The sequence below is a fragment of the Hakea prostrata genome, chromosome 1 (assembly GCF_041222555.1).
Source record: "Hakea prostrata isolate BN-2017 chromosome 1, UWA_Hpros_2, whole genome shotgun sequence".
Classification (NCBI taxonomy): Eukaryota; Viridiplantae; Streptophyta; class Magnoliopsida; order Proteales; family Proteaceae; genus Hakea; species Hakea prostrata.
In genome coordinates this window covers 19541310-19564207 of record NC_142600.1, presented here as the reverse complement: position 1 = coordinate 19564207, position 22898 = coordinate 19541310, and the positions used below count along the sequence as shown (strand labels likewise).

Sequence of the window (22898 nt, the reverse complement as noted above, 5' to 3'; positions counted from 1 at the left end):
AGAGTGGTCGAAATTGGTGTTCCCCATTATGTTTCCCCAACCCCATTAAGGGATGAATCATGCTATCTTTTCATTTTGAGACCAATTCATCCTCTGTGAGATACCCGCAGGTGACTCTCTGTGAACCAAATTGGGACTTTTTGATTTGGGACTAGTTGAAATATTTAGAAGGTGTTTTTGGGACAATACTACTATTTCATTGAAGTCCCAAAAAAGCCCAAATTATTTGGTGAAATCAAGCATTTTTGTCTTAACTCGGGGGCTGTCGACCGATCCTGGTGAGTTTGACTTGTCACCCCCAATCTAGGAGCACAAGTTGGGTTCATATGATGCCTAATTTGATTCCCGATTAAAACCTAATTTAGTCTTTCTATTTTCTAGTGTTATTATGGATTGTTGTACTCTTGAATTGAGGATTTCTTTGACATTTGGAGACTATTTTGTCATTGACAGGTGATGAGTACATTATCATATATTGTGTATTTGATTTGATTATATTTCTTATGATTGCAAATGTTGTATATATAATTACTCCTAAGTCGATGAAAGTGGACAGAGAAAAGATGAATAAGTTTTTCAAAGGACTCCAATCTTCTATCAAGACATACCTCTCAGTCTTACCCATAGAGAGCTATGCCCAAATGGTTTAGAATTCAAAGAAGGTGGAAGAGTCAGAAAGGAAAATTTTCCGTCTTCAGCGGATGTTGCAAAACAAGAACACTAGAAATAGTTGACAAAGATGATAGGAAGTTCTATAGGCCGGCTCCATACCATACTCCATCATTTCAACCTAGGAGTATGGGACATGGATATGGGAATGCAAAGAATGGACAATATGGTCATAGTGGTGTCAATCTACCAATTGGTGCTACTCAAACCCTTGGTCAGTTTATACTAATCCAAGGCCCGTAAATCAAGACCCATGATGCCGGTGCAACCAGTAGGACAAAAGGAACCTATTTGTTTTTACTACCAACAGATAGGACATCTTGCTCGTATCTACCCTCACAAACCAAATCGGCAAACTGTAGTATAAAGGCACAAAATAAGACTTTCAGGGTTTTTAAGGTCTTCTAACCAACCCTATGTCCTCATAAACACTCCTAAATCCTAATATGTCCTACGTCAATCTAATGACATGATGTACATGGTTTTTTATGCAAATGAGTGCAATTACATATAAATGTATATAGAAATGTCCTAGGTCCTAATTTGTTGAGTCTTTTTGCTTAGGTTTTGAGTTAATGTTCTTGAATCTTCTTGTAGTCCATTCTTCATCATCGTCTTGACTTAGGCTTCATATCCATATTGGCTTGGTCTTGCCTTGACTTGGGCTTGTGCATTCGGCGATGAGTTGGATTTGATCCAATTGTCCTAGATATACACAACTCAATATAGCCATTAGTGCAACGGTAATAATATAAAATTCATGCTCTAATCAAAGATGCAATTCGTACAACGGTAACAATATAAAAATAAAAAATCAAGTTTTCCAAATTACATCCGCATGTTCTTCATTTAAATCAATAACACATCCCTATTTAAACTCTTCCAAGTTGCTGTCCACTAGTTAACTCCTTGGACCATTGAACCGGCTTCAACTCAATTCAATTAAATTTTTTTATTGAACCATTTGAACCCTTCAATTGAACCGCTCAACCACCTCATCAAATTGCCAACTATGACAGCATATAATTACTGTACCCACCACATATATTACCAAAAAAAAAAAAAAAAAAGGAAAAAAATCTCATTATTAACTGGTATTTGGTTACCCAAAAAAAAAAAGGAAAAAGCAGAGTAAAGTTTTCTTTCAAATAGGTAAAATTCTACCATTATAAGACTAGGCTTCTTGTTTACCTTAAAAAGGAAAAAAATTAAATATTTTTATATAAAAAAAATAGATTGGATATACCATCGATACATTATAAGTTATCTCTTACTGTAGTGTTGCATACGTTTATCTCTCTCTTTTCCATGCCCCTTCTATATGATGTACATTATATTATGAATGTAAATTGCTAATCTCCCAATTCTATAAGGAGACTAGCAGAGAGGGGAAGTATAATTAGATTAAGATAGGAGTCTCATATTCCTATAGCCAATGGAAGTGTAGCCTCATGTGAACTCTCTTCCATTTAAGAAATAATGCATCCCGCCCAAGTCATTAAAAAGGATCTGGTTTTCTCCCGTGGATCTAGGTTTTACAATTAATGAATGCCAAATCATGTTAATCATTGATTCCATGTTTGTGTGTGAATGCTTGGATAAATTGAAGACAATTTTTTAGATCTCCAATTGGTTTCACTTTCTAGCTTACCGTGTACGAACGATGCGCTCTAACCCTCTCCCTTTTGTACAGGAAAAATAAAGTGTTGTGGTAGGAAAAAATTTGCTTCTCCATCCTTATTTTACATCCTCATCTATAGCATTCAAAATTTCAATATCTCTAACTTGGTTCTTTTACATTACGTATAATTAAGATCCTTAGTTTTTTGCGATTTTCAATCACAATCAAATTACCTTTTTTCTGAGCTAAGACATTAGAAGCCCAAGCCATTTCAAATAATTTTTTTTGGATCCAAGGTTCATTTGGGCCAGCTTGCATGCACCACAACTACATCCTCAGCTTGTAGCTTATTTTAGATAAACCGATGCCATAAGGACTCAAATGGGTTTAATTGTTTACGGAAAAAAGAAAAAAAAAAAAGAAAAGAAAAAGAAGAAAAGAAAAGAAAAGAAAAGAAAGAGAGAGGTTTAACTGAGATCCTTTTACACTCCAGGTGTTGACTCTAATGATATTTTTATAGGAGTTTAGAATTTTTCTTTCGTGGAAAAAGAAACTATTGAAGATCTTCTTCCTTGGGTTATCCAAATTGATCCGGAATCCAAAAGATTCTCAGTGCATGCTCAGTTGGGATACAACAGAAAAAAGCGTTTAGGATTTACGGCTTCAAAGTTCAGGAATACACGAGCAAGAACCTTATTACAGTAATTGCATGCCCCAACTTGTCCAATATGAGTGAAGTTTGAGTTTTGAAATGGTAAAGAAGTGTCTCACCTTCGGGGTAGGTTGTTTTGGATTACCATGGAATTGAAGGTAGGTTCAATGGTAGCATATGCATTAAAGGAGAAACCTCCAAACCATTAATTAAGAACTTTTAGAGCAGTTTCTGGTAAAGTTTTCATTATAAAAAAAAAAAAAAAAAAGCCAGACATGCAGAGAACGAGGGTAATAGGGCAGAAGTGAAATTGATGAGTGAAGATAAATTGTGAGAATTCTTAGTAAGCAATGATAGTAGCAGTACAGAAATAAGCCAGAGGAGAGTGAAAGGGTTCTTGTGGTTGACTGAGAGTGAGTTTCCTTTCTTCCTTCAATCTCAGACCGATCTGATTTCTGATCTTCTGCTCCAATGTCTCAGTACAGCAAAGAAGGGGGAATCAGTAGGGGGTTTTCATCCCCAAGTTGGTCTATGAAAGGCCAGCGAGGAAGGGAATCCACCCTGCCAGATCTAAACAGTCCTGCAAGTCCTGAGCCTACAGAAAACGTCATCTCTTCACCTGAAGATGAAAGTGTCTATTTGACGGCCAAGTCACTTCTTAAGCTTTCCTCTTCCGGTGGATCTGTTGTGAAGCCCAGTACTGCACTTACCAACAATAGCCATGAAGTAAGAATATGTGAGACCTGTAATAGAACTTTTCATTCCTACCAAGCTTTTGGTGGTCATCTTGCAGGTCACGTGAAGAGACTCAAAAGAGATGCTATCATCAATGGTGATAAACAATCTGATGATGATGGTGAAGAAGATCCAGATTCTCTAGAAGAGAAGGTGTATGAGTGCAAAATCTGCCTTCAAGTATTTCCTACTGGCCAAGCCCTTGGTGGTCACATGAAGTATCATGGAAAATGCCATGCAAGGAACTTTCTTGGGAAAAAGAAGAGGGAAGAAAGGCTTGTTGGGAATGTTGAAGACATGGAAGAAGAAGAAGCATGATTGATCATACCTTAGTTGATGTATGCATGGTGACCATTATCATCCTCATTCACCATTGATCATTTTAGTTTTAGTATGTTTACATGTAGGTAGTGATGGTATACCTTCTCTGCTTCTCTTCCATCCCCTATTCCCCAATTTCAATTTCATGATGTTGGCTTATTTAAATCTTTGTAGTTATTTGTTGTGCATGCTTCCCAGGGCCTTTTTTCTTGTGGGAGAACTTTTGGCGTTGGGTTGGTCCTATTTAGTTGTATTTTCGCCTCTGCGTTAGGTTTTCTTTTAAGATCGTAGTCATAATATATATCGTCAAATATTATAAAAAAAAAAATATCGTATCCCTCTTATGGTTGTATGAGAAGTGAAATTTAGAGTGATTAGTGTAATCACATTTTTTTTGTTTATTCCATGAGCAAGAGAACCTCCCTTCATTCTACTTGCAGTATTTGGTGGTTGATGTTGTTAGTTTCTGTTGATGATAAGGATTTCAGTTAACATGTAAAAGGTTATTGGTTTTATGTGATTTGATAAGGTCTATGTGATTGGATAAGAATGGTGACTTGGCCAAGCTAACTTACCTATTTTTTATGTTGATATTTTTCACTGTAAACAAATAAAGATTTGACTGAATAAGGTATATGATTCAACCTTAGCTGGCATACCCTTATGTTCATCTTTTCCTCTTGATGTTAATAAATGAAGGATTCTATTAGTCTGACAAGCCAATAAAATCTCTTAGTTTCTCTTTTCTTTTTACCAAATTTTTGTTTCTTTTCTGTACTATATATGTTAAAAAACTTTTTTTTTTGACTTTTCTTAGTGTTGTGTGGATTTTTATTTGCAGTAGCCGCTACTAGCTGCTGCCAACGGTGTTAATCGTGCCACATAATCAAAATATGATCGATCAGTTAAGAATCAAATGGCGGGGGTTTAATTGTAACTATTATTTTTTATTTTTACATTTTAAGGGTTTAAAGTTTACTAATTTACAAAATTAAACCCCTCATTTACTAGACTCCCAAATCCCTATTCCATTTTCTCTGCGACTGGAGACCAAGCTTCCAAGAAACTAGAACACAACATTCAATCTTTATGCATGAATTAATTTCTCGAAAAGGAAGAATGTTTTTGATTAGGTATTTCCTCCTCCATATCCGTCATCTTGAAGTTGTCTATATTTCATTCGAGTTTGGAATGTGTTAAAAACTCTTTCTTGCTTCAATATCTCTTGTCTCCTTTGTTCTTCAGTTGTGTATTTTTCTTGCTGGGGAAATGTATATGTGATTCATTTTCTTATTCGGTGGTTTTACTTACCGTCAGTGGCTATGTTGGATAATTTGAAGATGCACAAGCGATTTTCTTCTCTAGTGCCTTGTGGGTAGTGTTCTAACATTGCAGTTGGTATATTGCGGTTTTCTGTGTATACGCATTTTCCCCCCATTTTCTTATGGGTATTACATGCCCAGTGGGAGTGGTGAACTTTAGATTTTGATCCATATATGTGTGGGGGCTTGCAAACTTAGTGGGTTTTGTATCCTTCTCTTTCCAGTGATAGAGTACTTTGGTTTCTCGGAAGCCTGGTCCTAATACTTTGGTTTCTCGGAAGCTTGGTCCTAAGTGGCGGGAAAAATGAAATAGGGATTTGGGAGTCGGGTAAATGAGGGGTCTAATTTTATGAATTAGTAACCTTTAAACCCTTAAAATGTAAAAAGTAAAAAATTATACTTACAAGTAAATCACTGCCATTTGATTCTCAACTGTTCGATTATATTTTGATTACATGGCACGATCAACACCATTGACAGCAGCCACTATTGTGTTCAAACTTTTAGAAATCTCATCTTTGAGTTTTTGCTTCCATTATCATAATTTCGAGAGGATTTGCAAGTGCATTCCATTTGTAACTGAGTACAACCTGAACATGTATGAGTAACAACTATTGAGGAGGTCTGCAAGACAATTCTATCTTATGGGTTGAAAATTATCAGCCCAGGGTCAGAGTTGGACTGGGCTAAAATCAAGGCCTGACCCTACTTAGCTTTGACTTTTATTCTACTGTGTATAAGCTTTTAGTTTTGTTATGCCTCTACTATTAGTTATTAAGGTTGTTTGAACCCAGCCAAGATGGATAAAAATATGGAGTTAGGGATTGGCCAAGCTTTCCTTGCGGCTGACCCAAATCTTGGACCAACCTTTATCTCTTGTGCATTGATCTGCAAAAATTCCACAAATTCTCCCCCACCAAGATAAGTTTTGTAAAAGTGGGTTAAAATAGTTGAATCAACCTTATACATGCTAATTTATAATTTTAGGTAACACTTAAATAACTTCAAGATTCCAAAAAACAGTCACAATTTGATAAATGGAATGCAAACTATCATACATGGACAGTTACATGAATCGTAGTGTGAGGTATAAGCAAATGGGTGGAACACTGAGATAAAATTGAAATTTGCCAAGGTCTTTCCTCTGTACATCAACAAGCAGTAATTCAATTGAAAAGTAAAAACTGAATGTTCACACATGACAAAGCATACATATCCATAGCCGGAAACAAACCAGCAACAAGTTTTGAATCTTTTTGTTTCACATCACATGAACTTCAGATTACAAGATTGATCATGTTGACATCTTCCCCCTTTTAACCTTCCATATTGATGATGCATCGAATGCCTTCTCCTTTAAGCATTAACTCGAAGGCCTTGTTGATATCTGAGAATGGAACCGAGTGGGTTATGAACTTCTCAACCTCAAGTTCCTGCATGTACAACAAACAAATGAAGAACCACATTATATTGTTGTTCTAGACTTCTGCATAGAGGATAGGATAATTGAAATGCTGAATGATCAATATTACTTGCTAACCTTGTTCATGTATTTCTCCACAACACCGGGTAGATCTGAACGTGGCTTGTAGTTCCCAAAGAACGTTCCCTTGAGAGTCCTTTCATTCAATAAGTTCATGGGGTGGGTCTTAAATACTGCATCCTTGTGTGGAACACCAACAAGAACAGCAACACCCCATCCCTGTTGATTGAGATGAAAAAATTTTCATTATATATAGATTCTAGATTTAACACTTAAAAGTAGAGAAGAAAACTGATATACAGAACAAAGTAAATAAATTGAAGAAGATCCTGCTGGTAGTGAGAACCTACGTCGTGGACACATTCAAAGGCAGAGATCATGGCAGTAATATTTCCAGTACACTCGACACTTCGGTCAACTCCCCCATTAGTCATCTCAGCAAGGACCTAAATAGAGTAGTCAAAGAACACAGTTATCCAACGGTGGATAAGAAACCCTATAAAAGAAAATATGAGCTATAGCTACTAGAGAGAAACAAACCTCTTGAACTGGTTTCTCATGGTCTTTTGGGTTCACAAATTCATTAACACCAAACTTCTTTGCTGTTAAGAAGGAAAGTTCAATCATTAACCAATGGTAAATATATAAAGTTTTGCCTACAAAGAGACAGGATCTCTGCCTCTTTATACTATAATGCAGTGACTTAAGCACAACCATGTGGATCAGTTACCTTCCTCGAATCTGCTGGAGTTCAGATCAACACCAATAATCCTTGAGGCTCCAGAAATCCTGGCTCCTTCTGCAGCCTATATCAAATTATCAAATGACAAGAACATAAGAAAATTCCACATTAGAGGAAATTGGAAATGGCAGAATCATGAATGTTAAAGATTCATCCATTGCAAAAGAAAGAAACTCACAGCAAGGCCTACTGCTCCTAAACCAAATATCGCCACTGTTGAGCCCTTTGGTGGTTTTGCAACATTCAAGGTAGCGCCAAGACCTAAAAACAAAAACTCAGAACTTCAGTAATCCAATACATAAAGATTATACTTGTGCTAACTAATCCTCTACCTGTTCACTCACCAGTTGAGATCCCACAGCTTAGAACACAAACTTTATCAAGAGGAGCCAAAGGATTAATCTTGGCAACAGAGCCAACATGGCAAACAGTATACTCGCTAAAGGTGGATGTACCCACAAAGTGATAGATGGGCTTCCCATTAATGGAGAATCTTGACTGTTCATCGTTGATCATCACACCCCTGTCTGTGTTGATCCTAAGGAGCCTGCACATGTTGCTCTCCTCTGACTGGCAGTGGTCACACTCTTTACATTCCCCTGTGAACACTGGTAGGACATGGTCTCCTGGTTGCAGATCTGTCACTCCCTCTCCAACACTCTCCACGATCCTAAGACCAACAAATCGAACAGATCAAATCAGTTACCAAATGAGAATAGGAACATCCCAGATAAGTCATTGGAACAGATAAAAGATTTACATACCCCCCGGCCTCATGCCCATAAATGCGAGGAAATAAGGGATTTTGTCCCTGCAGAAAAAGAAAAACCCATTTCATTTTCAGCTCATCCAATCCAAACAGATTAGAAAGAAAAATATATACAAGATAGCCCTTCCTCCCTAATTAGCTCTGGTGTATGTGACCCTGGTTGTAAGTTATCAGTTTCGATTTTCAATCTAGACTTCTTGAAGCATGTCAAAAGTAACGATTACCTTGGCCTCCCAGAAGTAGACATCAGTATGGCAGAGTGAGGTGTAGAGGATCTTCAAACGAACCTCCATTGCCTGTGGTGGTGCCACCTCCACTTCTTCGATAACTAATGGCTTCCCTGCTTCCCATGCCACTGCGGCTGCTCCCCCACACAGAGACAAACACCGAATTAGGAAAAGCCATGAATTATAAAGTAAGGGAAAACAAACATTAATATCACAATCTATCTTTTATCAACCAGAAATGTATCCTAAATCAGAGATAACTAAAAAAAAAACTCTTTTGATGATGCTATAACAAAGCAGACAAATCCCAGGAAACTCAACTACAAACCTGAAACCCCTCAATAAAACCCAAACTGCACTCAGAAGCAAATGAACATCAACAAGAAAGAAAAGCTAATAGCACTCGATCGATTATCAGTAAATGCAGTACAAGAGGGTTTAGGAGCTAATACCTCTGCAACGTATAACCTTTCCAGCAGTGCTCGACATATTTCTCTGTTTTCTTTCTGCGATCGATAACTTGAAACTAGAAATCTTCTGAATGTGAAGAGCTCGTTGCGTTGGTGATGCATTTATACGAATGAGGGAAAGGAGGGAGACCTTCACCCAAAAGCGAAGTCTAGAATTCCCTCCAATTTGCTTTGAAAAAAACAACCAACTTCGGCGACAAAGCAGTGGACTTGTAAAACCATGGTTTTGTTATCTGGGTTCTGTTTCTTGGTTTTGCTCTTTCTACGCGGTAGAGCATTGAAGTCAGACATATAACATATTATTATTCTATATGAAAAGAAGAATTCAACATATTATTTAATATGACGAGTTATTCCAATCTAACAGTTCATATCTTCCCACAGTTGGTGGTTTTTGCAATACTACTAGCTGGTTTTGTAGAGCAGGAACCGTCTTGACAGCGTTGTCTAATTATCCAGTATACAGAGAAAATTCCCACTAATCCAATTGGATGAACAAGTGGTTTTTTCTTTCTTTTTCTGTTTTTTTTTTTTTTTTTATAGGAGTAGAAGGTTTGCACGTCAATATTTTTTTTAAATACACTTAAAGGGAAAAGCCTACACGTCAGCTTACTTCCAAAACTGAACTTTGTTATTTAATTTTTTTGGTAAGAAGTTGAAAAACTTTGTTCATGAATACGAAAGGAAATACAAACACACACCAAAAAAAGAAAGAAATACGAAAGATAGATGCATGAAAACACAAGGTTCGATCTTGTTGGAATTTATTAATTTGATTAATAAATTAAATGCCCAAGGGCAATATTGGAAACTCACTATTAGGGCGGTTACAAAATAGGGTTATATATTTTGGTAACCACCGCTGGAAGTAAGAGGGATTCATTCGCACGGTCGAGAAACGGCGGCTCCATCTCCCCCCCCCTCTCTTAGAATCGCAGGCTTAGAAATTCTTCTTCCTAGTATTTGATCTTCATTCCATTAATCCCGGGTTGTGGATATTATCCCTTCCCGTGATTGGGATCTCGCGGTAAATCTTGGGGTGGGACGAGAACGTGGTTAATCTCAAGTAAGGGAAGAAGTGAAATCAATTAATTGAATTGAATTACTTTTGATGTATTACCAACAGATCCAAACCAAGGAGTGGAAATTGACCAAACTGTCATACATGCAATAGACAGAGTCATCCAAGCTAAGAAATGGGTTGAGCCCAATAAACCCTTAGAATAAGCGTTGTAACAACCACAACATCAATTAAGTACAAAGGATACGACATACGTATCTTCCATCACAAACGCCCAAAGAGGCGACACGCCACAAAGGCGGAGGCGAACACTCCACAAAAATGGAGATACAACACGCCACAAGGGCGGAGACAAAACACACCATAAGGGCCAAGAAACGCTGACAACGACTCGGTTGTTGCGGTGGATCTGAAAGAACATAGCGCCTGAATCCAAGGATCGGATATAGGCCATTAAGTCGTAACCATAACTGACTGGGCCCTCCTTGCTAGTTGGTTAGCAACATGGTTACACCTCCTAAAAACATGAAAATAACTTACACTCCAAAAAGCAACTACCAAGGCGGCAAATATCATCTAAGATGAGCTGAATGTCATGGGTCATGGAGTGTCTTCTTTGATTAATGGACGTAACTAGGTCCAATGTGTTCGATTCCACCTACATATAATCCACTCCTTCAACTAAAGCATAGAGTAGGCCTGATCACATAGCGAGGGCTTCTACCATTAGTGCTGAAGAGGCTGCTTCAGGTTTTGATACAGCAAACACGGGTGTGCTGCTGCAATCTCTAAGAATGAAGCCCAACCCCGTATTTTCATTCTCAACAATAAAAGATGTATCTGCATTTAGCTTCATATAAGGCCTAGATGGGGGGGTCTCCATATCTAACGTACATTCTCAACAAAAAAGCTTTGGGCCATCTAAGAGATCATAGGAGGTGAATAGGGCCTCCACATACTCAGTTCAGTTCTGAAGGATCAAAAGCATAATTCAACCATAAGCGACCTTAATCTGCCTTAGCAAGCACTCCATTTTTTATTTCCACAGGTTTATTTATTTCATGATAGACAATATTTACTCTTTACTGCATGTAAAGCAGAGTTTCTATCTGTTTTGATATGACAAACTGAAAGTACAGAGGTGCAAACAAAACCAGAACATTACCATGCACAAAATCTCTTGGTTGTAAAGTATAGCATGCTTACTGCAGCTTTTATTGGCCAAGTTACTGTTAATGTGGTTTTCACTTTTAAGATTGAAAAGCCAGCATTTCTTTCAAATACAGCTATATTGATATGATTAGACGCAAAACTTGGCATCAGTAACTGCAGAAAAACAAAAGGAAGCGATATTTACAATGAATTCTGAACCAAGCCAATTCCCCCCCTCAAGAAATTCAGAAGGCTTTCTCAAGACTTACTTTCTACATAAACAACAAAACAAGTTCAAACTGTAGACCTTGTAGCGAAAAAATAATTGAGTAACAAAAAAGGAAGCTTAGATTTGGCGATGGCCGCTGGGAGGCTTCCTTTCCATCGATATCACCTCTATGTTTTAGAGACACAGTTCAAATTCCCTGATGTAGACACAGCTTGAAGAGATATTTACATTTCCTCTACCATCACTTGCTTAGCTTCTGCAAGTCTTGAACGGATCAATTCATGGCTTGAATTCATATCAACACTGCAGAAAACACCCGTAGAGATGTCACAAACAGTTTCAAACTTTCTGTTTAACAACTAAATGTGGAGAAATACTAAAGAATCTGCAATAAGATTCAATTGAACTTTTGAACATGGAGAACCTATTATAAAATCGACAAATAAATGCCTCTTCACCATGATTTAAGAGATTCCATATGGTGCAGAAGCTCACAAAAACTAACAACAGGGCATGACCCAACATTTGAAGTGACTTACCAGATGAGATAATCTCCACTGGCTGCCACCTTGCTGGAAATCCAATCAGGAATAAATTCCTCCAATAATTTCAACTGTTCTTCAACTTCTCCTGAAAAGAGAAACCAAGGAAATTTAGCTTAATTGACGCTTTAGTAGATCTTCTAATTTCTTTCATTTTTAATAGTCAACATCTTACTTCTATCAATTATATCACAATCGCTAGCAATTATCTTGTGCATTAGCTCTTCCTTTGTCATAACAGAGCGAGTAATGGACTGAAATATGAGGAGGATCACGTCAAACAGCTTAGGTAGGCATGCAATCATCTGTTGCCTCCACTTTTCTTGTGGCACACCTGTATCCAACTCCTCCATTGCCTTCCTCTTTTTCTCTCGTATCTGCAAGGAATCATGTTGGTTATTTCCTTGCATTCAAGTATGAAGCACTTCAATGTAAATGGAAGCTACAAAGTTGACAGGCTTATATTAAGATCAGTAGAAACAACACTCTGAAAAACATTAAAATTAAACGGTAACTGGTTCACTTCAGTCAACCTAATATTGGAATTACTTTTATGCAGATGGGGAGTCCCAAGGAAAATTAATGATATCAAACCCACAAGCTTTTAAAGGACTTACTGATTCTAAAAGAGACTCTGGAAGAAAATCAATATCTGGCTCAACCATTGCATGCTCCCTCACATCTAACTCATCATCAGGTCTTGCATTCTTTACAGGGGTGTCAAATTTCAATGACCTGGGCCGCCGCTTTATTAATTTGCAGGGAGTGTTGAAGTCATCATCTGGACTCATACTACATCTCTTCGGTGTCTGTAATCCCGGAGTGATACTCCACAACCTGGAAGGAGTTGAGATTAATTTTTCAGGAGTACCCTGAGTACCAGCAATTTCTGATGGTGAGTGGTCCTCACTGTTCATTGGCTCCATCTCTTTACACTGCGCTACAGTAATGGGAGACGATTCAACAACTGATGAAGCACAGAATCTTGATAACTTTTGATTGGTAGACTTTGAAGAACATCCAAGAGGTGGAGCAACATTCGCGAGGGTTTCTTCGTTGGAAGAACATTCTTTGGGGCAGACAATTGACAGTGGCAGAGCAGAAAGACTGGGAACATCATCAGATAATTTGGGCAAAACTTTATGAGAAAAGCGCGCCTGGAAATACTTAGGCAGGTGAGAGGCAACTGCTAGAGGCTGGAGAAGAGCATCAGATGTCTCATTAGAAAATGAGGTTTTTCTGGCCGAGACTGTGGGCTCTGGCATTATTTCCTCTGGAACTTCAGCCCCCTATAAAAGATTTGTAAATTGTTAACTTGACATAAGATATGATGTTACAAAAGAATAAAAGCTAAAACACTAAACCAACTTATCTGCAATGTAAAAAAATAAAAAAATATTTAAAATTGATAAAATATAGCAGGAAGTTGGATAATATGCATTGACCGCTTCACTGAAGCTAACACAACCACAAACTTACTATCTTGTCACTAAAAAAATCATACTACTATGATAAGAGCACGGACCCATGCAGGATGGCTACATTCTTTTGAATCTTTAAGATATTGCAGAACTTTCTCAAGAAGGATATTATTAATTAGGTCCAAAACTATCACTTACCATTCAATTAGTAGAATAATATAATAAATTATAAAACCCAAAATAAAATTGTCCAAAACAGACACCAAAACATGAACTCCAAAATTATGGTTAGATTTCCGTTAACTAAAAACGCTTGCTCACGCACCATTACGTGCATTTGAGCATATAACTTTACCAGTCTCATAAAAAACATTAACCCTTAAATGATTCCTTAAAGAAGCTGGTCCTTATATCAAGAAGGCCAATAAAATAAAGAAGGCAAACAAATATGCATTTCAAGTAGTATCTAATTATTAATAGAACTTAGATCTTTGGCAAAAAAGAAAAATTATTAGTAGGACATGGAACAACAATCTTGTGATCAATTGGACAGAAGCAACAGCAGATATAATCAGACAAAGAAATCAAAGCAATCAGACCGCAAATGCAAGAAAAAAAATTAAATCCCAAAATCAGGATGTGGTTGCTTTGGGAGGAAAAAAAAGGAGGAAAAAAAAAAAAAAACAGACCAACTTGTACCTCAGGATGAGCAAGGGATAAACTAAAAATCCGCTCTCGGAACACCTTCCCCAAACTCAAGTAATCAGTTCCCTCTATTTGCTTCTTATCGTTTTTGAAGGCATTGAATTGCAAGGTAACTTGAAGCTCTGGCTTCATACAGAGGGTTTGCTCATCTTGCAACAGAACCTTCTCTATTGAAACAGCCTCAGGTAATAAGTACTTTATTTGAGCTAAATGGGCAAAAGAAAACCTCCTGAAAAAACACGTGTATAAAAGTAACGACATAAGCACATAAAATCGGAACCTAGGGTTTACTCTCTTAACGTAACTCATAATTAAAACAGAAAAAAGTGAGAGGAAATATGGACAAACAATAACAATAGAGATCATCAGCTAATAAATTAGGGATTTTCCATTTCTTCTAGCAATCTATTGAAGGGCCAGAGCCTACCTGTCTGTTAGTGATTCGATCATTGAGCAAATGTTGGTGAATCTAGACATCGACCCCTTCAACCGAAGCAGCCGAATCGAACTTACCATGCTATCAAAGAACTCACCCAGTAACTCGTACCTGAATCCCCAACGAAAAACTAACATTAATTAAAACATATTGACTTCGATTCTGGAAACAGTGACAGGCGGAAGGAACTAAGATCTTACTTGCTGGGAAGCTTCGTGGATACTCCAATTTTGGAAGATCTACCCACTAAACCAGAAGTCGAATCCGAAAGCTTCAATCTTTTGTCGGATGAAACTCTTGCATTCGATCTGATTTGATCTTGTCTATCAGAGTGGCCTACAGAACCTCTGTTCCGTGTTCTCCGAGGGAGTTGTATTGGCTTCTCAGGAGTTTTCGAACTCCACTGATCATGAACCGATGCTTGGACTCCATTAAAAGAAGCGGATTTTAGGTCGATGTTCTTGGACTTCAAGCCATCGAGATTTGATGGTAATGCTGATGGTTCCGCTTCTGACGAATCTTTGGTTGTTTGAGAGAATCTGGAGGAATCCATTGCGAAGGAGGGAAAGAGGGAAGAGGATACCAGAGAAGCGAACACGAATTGGCGGGAGGCGGAGGTCACAATATATATAGTCGTCACAACTCAGATTTCGCGCCAAAATCTAAAGCCAGATATACGCCGGAAGCGCCCAAAATCCACACAATTAGGGGTGTGAACGGACTGGATTTGGATCGGATAGTGGTATATCTATATCCGCATTCTATTATATTTGGACGGATTCGGATAATATCCTATTTGTTTTCGGACGGATTTTGTCGAATTCGGATGATAATCAAATAATTATTTTCTTAAATAGATTCTTCTAAATTGGCATGAATATAGATTGAATACAAATTTTTGACTACTTGTTTACATCTTTACTTTTTTATTTATAAGGGCTAGGTTTGAAATTTAAGAATTTAACAACTTTGGTAGCTATTTTAGTAGAAAATCTAAAAAAATAGTCACATATATTAGGTAAAATTTATAAAAATAAGAGTAATAAATCTAAAATAAGTAACTTAATCGGATAATTTTATCAGATGGATAATAATCGGTAAGAAATGGGTATACCATATCCGCATCCTGAAAAAAACCCTTTTGATGATGCTATAACAAAGCAGACAAATCCCAGAAAACTCAACTACAAACCTGAAACCCCCTCAATAAAATCCAAACTGCACTCAGAAGCAAATGAACATCAACAAGAAAGAAGAGCTTATAGCACTCGACCGATTATCAGTAAATCCAGTGGATTTAGGAGCTAATACCTCTGCAATTAACGTATAACCTTTCCAGCAGTAGACAAATTTCTCTGTTTTCTTTCTGCGATAACTTGAAACTAGAAATCTTCTAAATGTGAAGAGCTCGTCTTCCCCAAAAGCAAAGTCTAGAATTCCCTCCCTCCAATTTGTTTTAAAAAACAATCAACTTCGGCAACACAACAGTGGACCTTGTAAAAGGGGTTATGTTTCTCCGTTTTTCTACTTTTTCCTATTTTTCTTATATTGTTTGCTTGCTTAGGGTGGAAAAGTGACAGAACCGCTTTTTTGAATCAAGGAAACTTGTGAGGTAGCAGCCCAATTTTCTCACTCCAAAATTTTTTAAAACCCCACAAATTTGGTAGGATTTTGTAGAAAAGTTTGGAAAAGTAAAAAATGAGACCCATTATTATCACTTTTCCACAAAACTCTTTCATTTCATTTCCTTCTCCCCTTTGCAAACACATGCAGCCTAAAAGGGTCTTGTTTGAAACCACTTATATATGAACAAGTGGGTTTTTTTTTCTTTTTAAATAAACAAAAGGAAAAAACGTACACCATCAGTTTTTTTTTTTTTTTTTTTGAAGTCATAGTTATTACGGCTAAGCCGAGGAAAGAGAATAACATAGCGACTGAATCCAAGGATCGGATATAGGCCATTTAGTCGTAACCGTTACTAATTGTGCCATTCTTGCTAGTTGATCAACAACATGGTTGCACCTCCTAGAAACATGAAAAACCTACAATCCAAAAAACAATTACCAACGCAACAAATATTATCTAAAATGGGCTGAATGTCATGGGCTATGGAGCGTATTATTTGATTAATGGATGTAACCAGGTCCAATACATTCAATTCCACCTGCACATAGTCCACTCTTTCAACTAAAGCGTAGAGTAGGCCTGATCGCATAGCGAAGGCTTATGCCATTAGTGCCGAATAGGCTACTTCAAGTTCTGATACAGTGAACACGGGTGTGCACTACAATCTCTAAGAATGAAGCCCAACCCCATATTTCCATTCTCAACAATAAAAGATGCATTTGCATTTGGATTTTGCTTGGTAGCAGTGCCTACGTGGCACTTGCTCCAAACAATGAACGGTCCAAATGAAAAGTTGAGCTTAGATTAAACTATCATCGTAGATTTTTCCCATGTGCAAGAAAACAAATTTTGAGTGGGAACAGACCCGGTTTGCACGGTTTAAAACAAACCATTACAAAACCAAAACTCTATTTGAAAATATATTAAAAAAAAAAATCAGTCTTCTCCCTTATGAATGGTTGTACTCTAGGGGCCAAATCAGACTTCATTTTCCCATGCTTTAATCGTGATAATGGTTGTATATGCATTATGATTTGTAGAACAGCCACCATGTTAACTATATAACAAACAACATTTCATCTTAATCCAATTTATTAAACTAAGAGATGGAGTCTTCCTTAATCCAACAATCCACTTTAAGTTGGCAAAGACCAATGCCTCATACCATGAAGTTAAAAGCTCAAATTTCTTTGGAGCTAAGGACGAAGCTCATCTAGGATATTTAGATAGTTATAAAGCTACCTTCCTGAAGATAATTGAAGCGTGTAAGTTGGCCCAGACAAACTATTGAGAGAATATGACCTCACAGCTTACTTAGGCGTGGTAAATGTAAAATAGCACTCTTAGATGAGTTCCAACAACAATAGTGCTAGGCATCTGGCCTAACTTTCTTCAATATTGAACCAAATTTTGGAATCTATCTTTATCTCGCGTATATAAATTGATTCAGAGATTCTGCAGATTTTATTTTGCAAATGCCCCTAGCAAGTTGAGGTTAGAGGTAGGTAAGTTTTAGTTGAATCAATCTTACACAAACAACTTCTGAACTTTGAGCAATACAAGAATAAATTCAAGGTTTTCTGAAAATATGAGACGATCGCAATTTGATAAATGGAAGGCAGAGCAAACGTGCACCCTTCTAAGGACCGTAGCAAGCTAAGGTTAATGGATGGAAAAATGAGATGATCTGAAAATTAATAAAGAACAATATCATTCCTCTCTACATCGACAAACAAGTAATAACCCCCAAAAAAATTATATATATATTGATCAAGAAAACACTAAATGTTAAACATGACAAGCATGCATATCCAGACACCATTGACAAACCCAACATGTTGAATATTTTTCTTTCACTTCAGGTGGACTTCAACTGATCACTATGTTGAAATGCAGACAACATCTCATCTTAACCTTCCATATTGATGATGCATCGAATGCCTTCTCCTCTATGCATTAAATCGAAGGCCTTGTTGATATCTGAGAATGGAACTGAATGGGTTATGAACTTCTCAACCTCAAGTTCCTGCATGCACAACAAACAAATGAAGAACCACATTATGTTGTTGTTCTAGACTTCTGCATAGAGGATAGGATAATTGAAACCCTGAATGATCAATATTGCTTCCGGATAAGGAAAGAATAAATAAACTTGAATCAGTTCGGTTTGAGCCCAGTCCAACCTAGATCGGAATCAAACCAGTTCGGTTGAGCCTAATCCGACCAGCTCGGATCAGCGCCGTCGAGGTCGACGATGTACAAAGGCTAAACACAAGGTGAATTAATAAGGTTCTTGCCAAAACGTTGTCGACTCACTCAATGTTTGAATAAGATCATGACTGGTCGTCCCCTGGTTTGGTCCTCTCTCGGAAGCTATAAGTTGCCGAGGGTCGCTGATGCTTCCTTTCGTTTTTTTGTTCTTCTTTCTTTTTTCCTTGTCGGTTCTAACTAGATCGCGGGGTGCTCCCTCCGTGGCTCCCGCGGCCCGCGGGGGTTGTGGCTTACTAACCTTGTTCATGTATTTCTCCACAACACCGGGCAGATCCGAACGTGGCTTGTAGTTCCCAAAGAACGTTCCCTTGAGAGTCCTTTCATTCAATAAGTTCATGGGGTGGGTCTTGAATACGGCATCCTTGTGTGGAACACCAACAAGAACAGCAACACCCCATCCCTGTTGATTGAGATGAAAAAAATTTCATTATATAATCATTCTAGATTTAACACTAAAAAGTAGAGAAGAAAAATGATATATAGAACAAAGTAAATAAATTGAAGGACATCCTGCTGATAGTAAGAACCTACGTCGTGGACACATTCAAAGGCAGAGATCATGGCAGTAATATTTCCAGTACACTCAACACTTCGGTCAACTCCTCCATTAGTCATCTCAGCAAGGACCTAAATAGAGTATTCAAAGAACAGAGTTATCCAACGATGGATAAGAAACCCTATAGTAGAAAATATGAGCTATAGCTACTAGAGAGAAACAAACCTCTTGAACTGGTTTCTCATGGTCTTTTGGGTTCACAAATTCATTAACACCGAACTTCTTTGCTGTTAAGAAGGAAAGTTCAATCATCAACCAATGGTAAATATATAAAGTTTTGCCTACAAAGAGACAGGATCTCTGCCTCTTTATACTATAATGCAGTGACTTAAGCACAACCATGTGGATCGGTTACCTTCCTCAAATCTGCTGGAGTTCAGATCAACACCAATAATCCTTGAGGCTCCAGAAATCCTGGCTCCTTCTGCCGCCTATATCAAATGACAAGAACATAAGAAAATTCCACATTAGAGGAAATTGGAAATGGCACAATCATGAATGTTAAAGATTCATCCATTGCAAAAGAAAGAAACTCACAGCAAGGCCGACTGCTCCTAAACCAAATATTGCCACTGTTGAGCCCTTTTTTGGTTTTGCAACATTCAAGGTAGCGCCAAGACCTAAAAACAAAAACTCAGAACTTCAGTAATCCAATACATAAAGATTATACTAGTGCCAACTAATCCTTTTCCTTTTCACTCACCAGTTGAGATCCCACAGCTTAGAACACAAACTTTATCAAGAGGAGCCAAAGGATTAATCTTGGCAACAGAGCCAACATGGCAAACAGTATACTCGCTAAAGGTGGATGTACCCACAAAGTGATAGATGGGCTTCCCATTAATGGAGAATCTTGACTGTTCATCGTTGATCATCACACCCCTGTCTGTGTTGATCCTAAGGAGCCTGCACATGTTGCTCTCCTCTGACTGGCAGTGGTCACACTCTTTACATTCCCCTGTGAACACTGGTAGGGCATGGTCTCCTGGTTGCAGATCTGTCACTCCCTCTCCAACACTCTCCACGATCCTAAAACCAACAAATCAAACAGATCAAATCAGTTACCTAATGAAAATAGAAAATTCGCTGAGAGTCATCCCAGTGATTTAAGCATGAAATTGGAACAGACAAAAAGATTCACATACCCTCCAGCCTCATGCCCATAAATGCGAGGAAATAAAGGATTTTGTCCCTGCAGAAAAAGAAATGCATTTCAGCTCATCCATTTCAACAGATTGGAAAGAAGAACAAAGAAGATTGCCCTCTCTGTCTAATTAGCTCTGGTAGTCCTACATTATCTGTTTCAATTTTTCAAGCCAGATTTCTAGAGCGAGACTAAATCGTCTTTGAAAGTAACAATTACCTTGGCCTCCCAGAAGTAGACATCAGTATGGCAGAGTGAGGTGTAGAGGATCTTCAAACGAACCTCCATTGCCTGTGGTGGCGCCACCTCCACTTCTTCGATCACTAGTGGCTTCCCTGCTTCCCATGCCACCGCAGCTGAAGGGTGATAGATGATCAGTCGCAATCAAAGAATGAAGCATCAAAGGAAAATAAAATAGAAAGAGAACATCAAAAGCTACGATTGAGAAACTGGGATAGAAAATCAAGCTATTCTTCATTCAAAATATATTCTAAATCAGAGATTACTAAAAGACCCAGTTCAGTGATTCATCAATAAACCTTAAAGATCTCAGAAAACTCAAATATAAAGCTGAAAATCCTCAATAAAACCCCAAAGCAAATGAACAAAAAGCTAGTTTTACTCGATTATAACTACCTCTGCAACGGATAACTTTTCCTGCTGTACTCGACATATTTCTCTTCTCTTATGGCAATCACTGAATGTAGAAATCTTCTGAATGTGAAGATCTTGTTAGGTTGGTGATGCTTTTATATGAATCAAAAACGAAGGAATAATAAGACCTTCACCAAATCCAACTGTAAACTTACCTCCCATTGGCTTCTCGAAAAGCAAATACCAAGACGGGGACGTGCAAAACCACTCCCATGGTTTTGTTACCTCGGATTATGTTTTTGGTTTCGCTGGTCTTCTAGCTGTAGAGGCAGAGCATTCGTAAGGGTTGATCACGGTTTTGTAATACTGCTGGCTGGTTTTGTAGCGAATTTTTTTATTTATGTTTTCGGTAGTTCTTTGTCAGTGGAGGTGTGCTGAAACAATTAGACCGGAAGGTGAAATGACCAATTTGCCCTTTTTAAAGTCAAAAATTTTAAGAAAATTACGTGATGAATTACTTTTAAGTTTTCTTTTACAAAAATAACCACTCAATATATTACTTAACAAAACTAATTAAAATAATTTACATTTGCAAAACTAACAAAAATAGCAGTTTTTCATCCTTTGGATAATTTTAATCCTTAAAACTAACCAAACCAAAGAGGAAAAAATTACTTTTTTGTTCAAAATGAAAAAATCCCTAATTTTTCATACCTTTTGGGTATTTTCATCCCCATATTGGTATAATAAATTTCAGGGGTAAAAATGTCATAAGAGACAAAAAACCATTATTTTGGTTAGTTTTGTAAATGAAACTCAATTTTAGCTAATTTTTTTACGTAATAAGCCGAGTGGTTATTTTTGTAAAAAGAAGCCTAAAAGTAGCTAATCACGTAATTTTCCTAAAATTTTATCCCATAGATGCTTAAATATGAATTTTCATTGATTCTTCTATGGGGACCATTCTTTGCTTTTTAGTTATAACGAAGGTATGATTTTTAAATTACTACTTTCATATATTAAAAAATTCCAGAAGCAATGAACCTATAAATTGCTAGGTTAAGCATATGCCTAACTATACTATTATAAGAAACATAATTGGAGTAATCCGATTTTAAAACTACACCTTTTCTCATCATTTTATTATTATATAATTTTGGGTGATTTTCTAATTTTATTATAACAGCCAAGTTGTAAGAGGTCTGAAACTACCTCTACGCCCACAGTTTATATATTTTGACAACATGGTGTAATCAACATCGTCGGCAATAGCTAGTAACAACTGCTACAAATAAAAATTCAAGTCACCATGAAGGCATCAAACAAAACAAAAGTTATGTAAGAGTTGGGTTAGACCCATGGGTTCAACCATTATGTATACGAATTGATCTAGCCCAATACCAATTACATACTATTTGGATGATTTTATACACCATTTACTACAAACAATTAGAACAATTAATAAGATAAATAATCATGTAAGCATGCTTAACTCGCCATGATCCCAAGACGGGCATGGTGAAATTGAAGGTCATAAGACTAGGGCTACAACATTGTCAGTTGGGCCAATGTTTGAAACCTTAACCTTGATCCTAATACTTTGGGTGAGTCCTGAGTAATGTCCGAATTAGATATTTAACCCTGACCCTAAACATAACCACGAAACAATTTATATGTAATCCCATATGGTTGTTCTACTTCTGCTAAAGAGAGCTATATAAGATGGTAAGGTTGGGGCAACCCTAGTCAAACACTCAAACCTAAGCCATTCCTAACTTTAAACAAGATCACCTTGGCCAACTATAACTAACCCCTCAATACAAACATGTTAAGTCCAAATAGGTGGAGTAAAGCAAATTCAAACTGTTGCGTCTAGAACTTCTTCGAGGGCCGGATATTGAGATGACCACCTTAAGAACTCTCCAGCCAAGTTAGAATAACTGGGATGCCTGCACACACAAAGAAAGCAAGAACGGTCCGGCCAAGTTTTGGTCGGGGAACTGCCTCCGACGCCCAAGTCAGCCTAGGCAACAATAATGGTTATTGAGAGAGTTCTCAAGAACGTAATGAATAATTACTTAGATGAAGTTTTAGTACCTTTCTCCATATAGGAGGTGGATTTATATAGAGGTTACCTGGAGGCGGCGATTCCTTAAGTTTCGGATCGATAGTTGAAGAGTGAGTGGAGTA

The 22898-nt window shown here is 37.4% G+C and overlaps 3 protein-coding genes across 4 annotated transcripts; all 3 read right to left on the bottom strand.

Moving 5' to 3' along the window:
* Nucleotides 1-6318: 6318 nt before the first annotated feature.
* LOC149028112 (alcohol dehydrogenase 1) lies at nucleotides 6319-9167 on the bottom strand. The gene is made up of 10 exons (XM_089147738.1): nucleotides 8994-9167; nucleotides 8539-8675; nucleotides 8310-8356; nucleotides 7890-8215; nucleotides 7724-7806; nucleotides 7534-7609; nucleotides 7344-7405; nucleotides 7154-7249; nucleotides 6861-7022; nucleotides 6319-6753 (listed from the first exon to the last, which is right to left on the bottom strand). The coding sequence occupies exons 1-10, from the start codon at nucleotides 9028-9030 to the stop codon at nucleotides 6637-6639; spliced, it is 1143 nt and encodes a 380-aa protein (XP_089003864.1). The 5' UTR covers nucleotides 9031-9167; the 3' UTR covers nucleotides 6319-6636.
* A 2090-nt stretch (nucleotides 9168-11257) lies between these two features.
* On the bottom strand, nucleotides 11258-15158 carry LOC149028111 (CDT1-like protein a, chloroplastic). The gene is made up of 7 exons (XM_089147732.1): nucleotides 14718-15158; nucleotides 14509-14628; nucleotides 14076-14310; nucleotides 12573-13244; nucleotides 12131-12332; nucleotides 11953-12043; nucleotides 11258-11716 (listed from the first exon to the last, which is right to left on the bottom strand). Exons 1-7 carry the CDS (start codon nucleotides 15068-15070, stop codon nucleotides 11638-11640), a joined length of 1752 nt encoding a protein of 583 aa, XP_089003858.1. The 5' UTR covers nucleotides 15071-15158; the 3' UTR covers nucleotides 11258-11637.
* A 2830-nt stretch (nucleotides 15159-17988) lies between these two features.
* LOC149028110 (alcohol dehydrogenase 1-like) lies at nucleotides 17989-21045 on the bottom strand. 2 transcript variants are annotated; one of them, XM_089168598.1, is made up of 11 exons: nucleotides 20924-21045; nucleotides 20751-20828; nucleotides 20334-20470; nucleotides 20116-20162; nucleotides 19674-19999; nucleotides 19508-19590; nucleotides 19326-19401; nucleotides 19136-19197; nucleotides 18946-19041; nucleotides 18653-18814; nucleotides 17989-18169 (listed from the first exon to the last, which is right to left on the bottom strand). In XM_089168598.1, the coding sequence occupies exons 2-11, from the start codon at nucleotides 20785-20787 to the stop codon at nucleotides 18053-18055; spliced, it is 1143 nt and encodes a 380-aa protein (XP_089024724.1). In that variant the 5' UTR covers nucleotides 20788-20828; nucleotides 20924-21045; the 3' UTR covers nucleotides 17989-18052. The 2 variants fall into 2 exon arrangements, with proteins under 2 accessions (XP_089024724.1, XP_089024717.1); XM_089168591.1 differs by lacking the exon at nucleotides 20924-21045 and having other exon boundaries at nucleotides 20751-20915.
* Nucleotides 21046-22898: the final 1853 nt, after the last annotated feature.